The following is a 10000-nucleotide window of genomic DNA, read 5'->3' on the forward strand; positions in this document are numbered from 1 at the left end:
GAAGTTTGCCAATGACCATCTGGATGATCCAGAGGAGGAATGGGAGAAGGTCATGTGGTCTGATGAGACAAAAATATAGCTTTTTGGTCTAAACTCCACTCGCCGTGTTTGGAGGAAGAAGAAGGATGAGTACAACCCCAAGAACACCATCCCAACCGTGAAGCATGGCAGTGGAAACATCATTCTTTGGGGATGCTTTTCTGCAAAGGGGACAGGACGACTGCACCGTATTGAGGGGAGGATGGATGGGGCCATGTATCGCGAGATCTTGGCCAACAACCTCCTTCCCTCAGTAAGACCATTGAAGATGGGTCGTGGCTGAGTCTTCCAGCATGACAATGACCCAAAACACACAGCCAGGGCAACTAAGGAGTGGCTCCGTAAGAAGCATCTCAAGGTCCTGGAGTGGTCCAGCCAGTCTCCAGACCTGAACCCAAAAGAAAATCTTTGGAGGGAGCTGAAAGTCCGTATTGCCCAGCGACAGCCCCGAAACCTGAAGGATCTGGAGAAAATCCAAAATCCCTGCTGCAGTGTGTGCAAACCTGGTCAAGACCTACAGGAAACGTATGATCTCTGTAATTGCAAACAAAGGTTTCTGTACCAAATATTAAGTTCTGCTTTTCTGATGTATCAAATACTTATGTCATGCAATAAAATGCAAATTAATTACTTAAATATCATACAATGTGACTTTCTGGATTTTTGTTTTAGATTCCGTCTCTCACAGTTGAAGTGTACATATGATAAAAAATTACAGACCTCTACATGCTTTGTAAGTAGGAAAACCTACAAAATCGGCAGTGTATCAAATACTTGTTCTCCCCACTGTAGATACTTTTGTACCCGTTTCCTCCAGCATCTTCACAAGGTCCTTTGCTGTTGTTCTGGGATTGATTTGCACTTTTTGCACCAAAGCACGTTCATCTCTAGGAGACAGAATGCGTCTCCTTCCTGAGTGGTATGACGGCTGCGTGGTCCCATGGTGTTTATACTTGCGTACTATTGTTTGTACAGATGAACGTGGTACCTTCAGGCGTTTGGAAATTGCTCCCAAGGATGAACCAGACTTGTGGAGGTCTACTATTTTTTTCTGAGGTCTTGGCAGATTTCTTTTGATTTTCCCATGATGTCAAGCAAAGAGGCACTGAGTTTGAAAGTAGGCCTTGAAATACATCCACAGGTACACCTCCAATTGACTCAAATGATGTCAATTAGCCTATCCGACTTGCCAAAACTATAGTTTGTTAACAAGACATTTGTGGAGTGGTTGAAAAACAAGTTTTAATGACTCCAACCTAAGTGTATGTAAACTTCCGACTCCAACTGTATGTAGAAGCCCTTTTTATGGTTATTTATAGAACCTTTACGGAGAACGGTTCTATAAAGAACCTTCCTCAATCTCAAAACGTATTTGTAGACCTTTTTTTTGTAGACCCAATGTTTTTTAATCTGGTCAGCCATATTATATTGTTAAAATTCCAAAGTTGTTATTATTGACAAGTTGAATCAAGTGAGCTACCTCGGGAACAGCTGGGGGTCCATGAGGAGAAAACGTGAGAACCACTGATTCAGCCAACTGTTCTCAAATCACACAAGGCCACATATGCATATTTCACAAAACAACTGACCCTACTCATTTTTAACATGTCAATGCATAACACAACATATTAGATAAACTGGAATGACACTCTTATTCACGGTTGCACAAAAATACCTGTGCACAAACCACACCCCAAAATATTCGATTGAGCCGACGTCCCTACATTTGAATTATGACTGAAAGAGAAAATAACAATTTTCTGAAGTGCAAATAACCATTGAAGGGTTCTTTGAGTCATTATGGTTCCACATAGAACCATCACCCCTGCCCAAGGAACCTTCTTTCCTTAGTGTGTAGGTGAATATGCACAGCAAATTCACCAGTGTTAAAGGTGCTACACATAGTATTTTTATTTTATTTTCCCATTGTAACTTCAGGAAATGTCCATAATATATCTGCAGTAATAGTGGAATGATAGAGTTTCACAGTGTTACTTACCCGCCAGTGTTGTGATTGGCTGTAATAATCTCCTATTGATTTCTCCCGCCGGAGTGGCATCTGTTGTCAAAATGGGAAAGCTGTTTTGACTCTGTGGCTGTGTTATCTAGTGGAAATCGGGTCAATTGGCCAATGTAGAAATCGCTCTGTCATATCCTGGTTGCTAAAATTCTACACCGTTCACTCAATTTCAGTTTATATGAGAAAACAAGCACTGAATAGTGTAGGGAATCATTGTACTATCTAAATCGATGTGAAATATATTTTCAATAACAAAAAAAATCATTCAGCTGTTTGAAACTGGTGGACCAACACAAAGTAAAAGGCTCAAGTGCGAGTCTCCATGTTACGGAAGGTTTATTTTGAATGCAGCCTAGTGCTGCTGCAATTCACCTAGCTTCCACATAGGGGAGAAATTCTGAGAAACTCTAGGTGAAGCACCTTTAAATAAATAAAATATAACACTGAGAGTGTTAAATCAACACTGGAAGTGTGGAGTCTGCAGACCCATATACACACCGGAACAGCGTTAAATTAACAGACTGCTTAGTGTAAAGCCTTATTCAAATATTTCCCAGAGTACCTTGCCTTTCGAGTAAATTGTAGATTAACCACCCATGACTGTATTTGTTAGTGACAGAGACATGGTTGTTGCATTCATCCATTTTAGGTCCTATGGACTTCACCAAGTGAGATCCTAAGTGAATATGTTATCATAAAAACATTTATTTAACACAATACCATATGTATTTCATAAGGCCTTATTTTGAGGGCCTAGTTTGACCCTAATACAGAGGCATGAAACTCATACACATCACTTTGAACCAAAACCACGGCCACCATTATCATATTTCCAAGCATGTTCTATTGCAGGTTGATTTTTAGAATTGTTTGTTTCAATATCAATTTTTGTGATTAATTGATTAATCTTATGTTACACAAAGATAAAACAATATTTGGGCTCCCGAGTGGCGCAGCGGTCTAAGGCACTGCATCTCAGTGCTTGAGGCGTCACTACAGACCCCCTGGTTCAATTCCAGGCTATATCACAACCGGCCGTGATTGGGAGTCCCATAGGGCGGCGCACAATTGGCCCAGCGTCGTCCGGGTTTGGCCGGTGTAGGCCGTCATTGTAAATAAGAATTTGTTCTTAACTGACTTGCCTAGTTAAATAACGGTTAATTAAAAAATCTAAACAAATCCAATCAGTTAGTTAGATTTTCTGCACCCATTACTGAAATGTTTTTTTATCCAGTTTAAATGCTCTCTTCACAAAGTTTCTATACTATAAAACAAAATAATCCAGTTGTTTTTACAGTACCTTACTGGCAGCTAGTTACCTATAAGGTACTGTAAAAAAGTCAGTATGTTACTGTAAATTCCAAAGAAACGTCGGTTTAACAGTACATTACTGTAAAGAAGTGCTTTCTTTACAGTAATGTACTATTCAACCAAAGTTTCTTTGGGATTTACGGTAACATACTGTACTTTTTTTGTACAGTAACTTAGAGGTAACTGGCTGCCAGTAAGTTACTGTAAAAACAAGTTAAATGTTTTACAATGTAGGCTATCAAAATAAGGCCTTATGAACAACATATGGTATTAGCTGTGTTTGAATACTCATACTAACCGTACTATTTGTGACATAAATTGAGTATGTAGTATGTTTATCAGTCATAGTATGGATATAGTTAGTATGCCAAAAGTTCCCGGATGTCGTACTACATTCGCCAAAATTCGAAGTATACAAGCAGTGAACACTAGTTCCATGCTTTTAGGGTACATAAAGCAATTCTTCAGAAAATTGGAGTGGCTTCACAACATTTTCAGATTTGATGAAAATGGCGGAAAATATGCAGCCGAAGTCCGACGAGAGCGGCTACAAATGTAAGTACAAAAAGTGAATATTCAAATTTTAGCTAATTATGACAAATGTTAAGAAAATGTTGAGGAATGAAATAAAAAATGTATGACTTTTCAAATAAGTTGCGTTTCACGTTGGCTGACAATTTGTTAGCTATGCTAGCTTTACGAACCACATAGCATAACATTGTAATTACAGCAGTTGCTTGCATGTACTGGTATGTTAGCTAGCTACCTAACATTAGTTGGCTACTAATACATCGAACTTGCCAGTATATTAACTATATGCCATCTAACTAACTACCCAATGTTTTTTTGTTTTTTTTACCCAACTTGACTTGATTATTCACGTCATTCTTAGCTTAGCTAAGTGGTATAGTCATTGTGCATTCTCAATGGACATTGTTAATGAAGTCGTAAGATATCTAGCTAGTAATTTGCTATGCTAACAAGCTAGCAAGAAGTTGCATAGCAACAGCATCGACTTCCGGTAGACAGGCGAAGCGCTAGTACACTCAACTGAAAGGATATCGTTCATTTCCAGTATACTAAAAGGAACTAATAGTATATGTGGTATATACTCATTAAGTATGTAGTATACAGTATGTTAGTATGGGTATTCAAACACAGCTATTTTGTTAGATAATATATATTTAAATATTTTTTTAATTTGCTTAGGATCTCACTTGGTGAAGTCCATAGGACTGAAAATGGATGAATGCAACAACCATGTCTCTGTCACTAACAAATACAGTCATGGGTGATAACACTACAATTTACTCGAAAGGCAAGGCAGTCTGGGAAATATCTGAATAAGGCTTTAATCTAAGCAGTGAGTTAATTTAACACTGTTCCGGTGTGTATATGGGTCCACAGACTCCACAATTCCAGTGCTAATTTAACACTCTCAGTGTTCATTTTTAAGAATTTAAATTTGGAGAATTTGCTGTGTATGAATGTGTGTGTGTGTCTGTGTGTGTGTGTTTGTACTTCTCTTATTATAACGATGACATCACTTCCTAGTTAAAAACAAAAATAACAAACTCATTTAGAAAAAAGACAGGAAATAACTTGTCATTGTCACATCCAAGGCTATACATAATTTATATTTATTTTGTTTATTCTTCTTATTCCCGTAAGTCGGACAACTGAAGTTCATCCAGAGTAGTAGCACACAGTGACAATGTGTTTTGAGAGCCCGTGGGATGAATGAGAATTTGTATGTATTCACTACACATGGCAAAATAAACTTGATGCTTGACACAGAGAGTGGTGGGTGGCACACACAGGATAGAATGACAGAACAGATACCAGCTTCAGGATAGTGCTTCTGTTAACTTCCTGAATGTGTCTGTATCTGTGTTACCTGTCTGTGGGTCCAGGTAACCTTGCTCCATGGCTGTCTGGTTGTCAGTGTCTTCTTTAGATGGATCTAGCTCATCTGTACAGAGAGTGGAAGGAGAGACATTGGTCAGCCCCTGAGCAAACACACAGCGTCTTCTACAGTATCTCTGCCGTGACAGTACAGGATTGTCTACATTGGTCTTGTTGGACAAGACCGTGCTGTCTTGTCTGGACATTACACTATTCGCTAAATGTCAAATTGGTGCCAACATTCAAGAGACCAGCATGTCGAAATGTTGCCAAGATGACTAAATAACTCCCTCCCTCTTCCTCCTCCCTCCCTCTTCCTCCTTCCCTCTCCTCTCTCAGCAATGACATTTGGGACAAATTGAGTAAATGAAAGCCATGACACCAATAAGCTAACATGCTCTATGAATGGCTATTGTGCTGCTTCTATAATTGCTTTTTTAACAAGCTGAAGGAGAAAAGCCATTTTTTCATATATATGCAATTTTAGACCCATTCTCTGAACAATAACAACGGCAGACCCCATTAGATGGGGAAGGAGAACCATTTCTACCAAAGCCTTGTTTTTGGTGTTTGTCTCGAGTGCTGCTGTCAATCTGAAAATGTTGACACACGCAGACATGGACGCATGCAAGCAAGCAAACACACACACACACACACACACACACACACACACACACACACACACACACACACACACACACACACACACACACACACACACACACACACACACACACACACACACACACACACACACACACACACACACAGCAACAGCAATCCTTCCCAGTAATCATGATTGGCATACTATTTAAATGAGAATCATGGCCTTATATATGCAGCCTAAGATGGTATAGTTCTATATTGTCTTTTCACATCAGGTGGAGATGTATTTGTGTTTCCAACAACGCTGTGTCTATCTGTAGTGAACAAAAATATAAACGCAACATGCAACAATTTCAAAGATTTTACTGAGTTAACAGTTCATATAAGGAAATCAATCAATTGAACTAAATTCATTAGGCCCTAATCTATGGACTTCACATGACTGGCCAGGGGTGTAGCCATGGGTGGGCCTGGTAGGACATAGGTCCACCCACTTGGGAGCCAGGCCCATCCACTGGGGATCCAGGCCCAGCCAATCAGAATGGGTTTTTCCCTCCTCAGTTTCATCAGCTGTCCAGGTGGCTGGTCTCAGACGATCCCCCAGGTGAAGAGGCTGGATGTGGAGGTCCTGGGCTGGCGTGGTTACATGTGGTCTGCGTTCGTGAGGCCGGTTGGACGTGCTGCCAAATTCTCTAAAATGACGTTGGAAGCGTCTTATGGTAGAGAAACAAACATTCAATTCTCTGCCAACAGCTCTGGTGGACATTCCTGCAGTCAGCATGCCAATTGCACGCTCCCTCAAAACTTGAGACATCTGTGGCATTGTGTTGTGTGACAAAACGGCACATTTTAGAGTGGCCTTTTATTGTCCCCAGCACAAGGTGCACCTGTGTAATGATCATGCTGTTTAATCAACTTCTTGATATACCACACCTGTCAGGTGGATGGTTTATCTTGGCAAAGGAGAAATGCTCTCTAACAGGGATTTGTGCACAACATTTGAGAGAGAATTTCTGGGATTTTTTATTTCAGCTCATGAAACATGGGACCAACACTTTACATGTTGCGTTTAAATTTTTATTCAGTATAAAATAAAATAGAAAATTTGCCATTTAGCAGATGCTTTTATCCAAAGCAACCTACAGGCCAGCTAGTTTACATTTTCATATGGGTGGCCCCAGCAGGCATCAAACTCACAATCCCTGCGTCGTAAAGCACCATGCTCTACCATCTGAGCCAAACAGGACCACCTATCTGACATGATCACAACATATAATTCATGGGTAAACACATATAGTTGCCATGCACGTCATCCAATAGCACTATTATCACTCTCTCTGAATGAGGCAAACATTAATATTTTCTGTCTGAGTATACAAGGTCACAATGACAATGTGGAAATCAAAAAAACAATTATAGTACTACATACATTTGCTCAGTACATTTCGAACTGATTCAGTGACTGTGTTCCAATTGGCATCCAATTCCCTATATAGTGCACTACTTTTGACCAGAGCCATATGGGCCCTTTTCAAATGCTAAATAGATCATTAGGATCACTATTACTAAAGGTTTGTGCTATTTGTGAGCCTTGGGACGTCCCTACCAGTGGAGGCTGCTGAGGGGAGGACGGCTCATAATAATGGCTGGAAAGGAGTCAATGGAATGGCATCAAACACATGGAAACCATGTGTTTGATGTATTTGATACCATTGCACTCATTCCACTACAGCCATTACCACAAGCCTGTCCTCCCCAATTAAGGTGCCACTAACCTCCTGTGGTCCCACCCTAAACCCTAACCTTAACCCTTACCATAACCTTAACCCTTACCTTAACCATTTTAAATGTCAACTTCAATTGGGTAGGGATGTCCCAAGGGTCTCGAATAGCACGGACCCTATTATAACCCACCACATTGTAGTGACGCCATTGTATCTTACAGTTCCTAGCTGCCACCTGTAGGTGGCAGTATTGTTACAGGGTTTCCTCCCAATGCTATATGCAGGTGAGATAACTCATATTGTAGAAAATAGAAATACCATTCTACACAACAGGAGCAGGGAAGGTGTGTACGTGTGCGTTTGTGTGTGTGTGTGTGTGCGTGTGTGTGTGCGTGTGCGTGCGTGTGTGTGTGTGTGTCAATAATAGGAGGAGGCAGCAACACTGTGACATGTCATCCGTGCCTTATTTAAAGTCATTGATGAGGGGTTTATGATTCCCCTATGCAGACAAAATAATTTACAAAATTCAAAAATGTAGTAAGCTTTTTGAAACTACTTTTTGAGTCTGTACCTACTGCATTCAGTGTGTATCTGGATGAAGGGTTTAGTACACGGTTCTGCACTTCACTCTAGTTCACTTCAGATTCACAGCATATTCATAGGACTGTATGTATATATATGTTGGTGGTTTGGATGTACAGTACTGCTAGGAATGAGAGGCTCATAGGACTACACTGTCCTGAATATTGTTAAGAATGTGCCGGAAATGTGCTCATGTAGGACAGGCAGCATGCAGCAGGATGCATATACAGTGGGGACAACAAGTATTTGATACACTGCCGATTTTGCAGGTTTTCCTACTTACAAAGCATGTAGTGGTCTGTAATTTTTATCATAGGTACACTTCAACTGTGAGAGACGGAATCTAAAACAAAAATCCAGAAAATCACATTGTATGATTTTTAAGTAATTCATTTGCATTTCATTGCATGACATAAGTATTTGATACATCAGAAAAGAAGAACTTAATATTTGGTACAGAAACCTTTGTTTGCAATTACTGAGATCATACGTTTCCTGTAGGTCTTGACCAGGTTTGCACACACTGCAGTAGGGATTTTGGCCCACTCCTCCATACAGACCTTCTCCAGATCCTTCAGGTTTCGGGGCTGTCGCTGGGCAATACAGACTTTCAGCTCCCTCCAAAGATTTTCTATTGGGTTCAGGTCTGGAGACTGGCTAGGCCACTCCAGGACCTTGAGATGCTTCTTACGGAGTCACTCCTTAGTTGCCCTGGCTGTGTGTTTCGGGTCGTTGTCATGCTGGAAGACCCAGCCACGACCCATCTTCAATGCTCTTACTGAGGGAAGGAGGTTGTTGGCCAAGATCTCACGATACATGGCCCCATCCATCCTCCCCTCAATACGGTGCAGTCGTCCTGTCCCCTTTGCAGAAAAGCATCCCCAAAGAATGATGTTTCCACCTCCATGATTCACGGTTGGGATGGTGTTTAATTTTTTAAATATATATATTTTTTTAATATGTCATTTAGCAGACGCTTTTATCCAAAGCGACTTACAGTCATGCGTGCATAAATTTTTTTTTGTGTATGGGTGGTCCCGGGGATCGAACCCACTACCTTGGCGTTACAAGCGCCGTGCTCTACCAGCTGAGCTACAGAGGACCACGGGGTTGTACTCATCCTTCTTCTTCCTCCAAACACGGCGAGTGGAGTTTAGACCAAAAAGCTCTATTTTTTTCTCATCAGACCACATGACCTTCTCCCATTCCTCCTCTGGATCATCCAGATGGTCATTGGCAAACTTCAGACGGGCCTGGACATGCGCTGGCTTGAGCAGGGGGACCTTGCGTGCGCTGCAGGATTTTAATCCATGACGGCGTAGTGTGTTACTAATGGTTTTCTTTGAGACTGTGGTCCCAGCTCTCTTCAGGTCATTGACCAGGTCCTGCCATGTAGTTCTGGGCTGATCCCTCACCTTCCTCATGATCATTGATGCCCCACGAGGTGAGATCTTGCATGGAGCCCCAGACCGAGGGTGATTGACCGTCATCTTGAACTTCTTCCATTTTCTAATAATTGCGCCAACAGTTGTTGCCTTCTCACCAAGCTGCTTACCTATTGTCCTGTAGCCCATCCCAGCCTTGTGCAGGTCTACAATTTTATCCCTGATGTCCATACACAGCTCTCTGGTCTTGGCCATTGTGGAGAGGTTGGAGTCTGTTTGATTGAGTGTGTGGACAGGTGTCTTTTATACAGGTAACAAGTTCAAACAGGTGCAGTTAATACAGGTAATGAGTGGAGAACAGGAGGGCTTCTTAAAGAAAAACTAACAGGTCTGTGAGAGCCGGAATTCTTACTGGTTGGTAGGTGATC

At 41.2% G+C, this 10000-nt stretch overlaps 1 protein-coding gene across 1 annotated transcript in view; it reads right to left on the reverse strand.

Moving 5' to 3' along the window:
* The window catches only part of macrod2 (mono-ADP ribosylhydrolase 2), a gene marked incomplete at its 3' end in the record, with an annotated part of 1170384 nt that overhangs the window by 68986 nt on the left and 1091398 nt on the right, over nucleotides 1–10000 (reverse strand). Inside the window, exons 12-13 of the mRNA XM_041889532.1 lie at nucleotides 5268–5342; nucleotides 2039–2098 (exon numbers count right to left, since the gene is read on the reverse strand). Of these exons, the coding sequence (XP_041745466.1) occupies nucleotides 2039–2098; nucleotides 5268–5342 (135 nt within the window). The remainder of the gene's footprint in view (nucleotides 1–2038; nucleotides 2099–5267; nucleotides 5343–10000) is intronic.

This window comes from Coregonus clupeaformis, chromosome 1, assembly GCF_020615455.1.
Source record: "Coregonus clupeaformis isolate EN_2021a chromosome 1, ASM2061545v1, whole genome shotgun sequence".
Classification (NCBI taxonomy): Eukaryota; Metazoa; Chordata; class Actinopteri; order Salmoniformes; family Salmonidae; genus Coregonus; species Coregonus clupeaformis.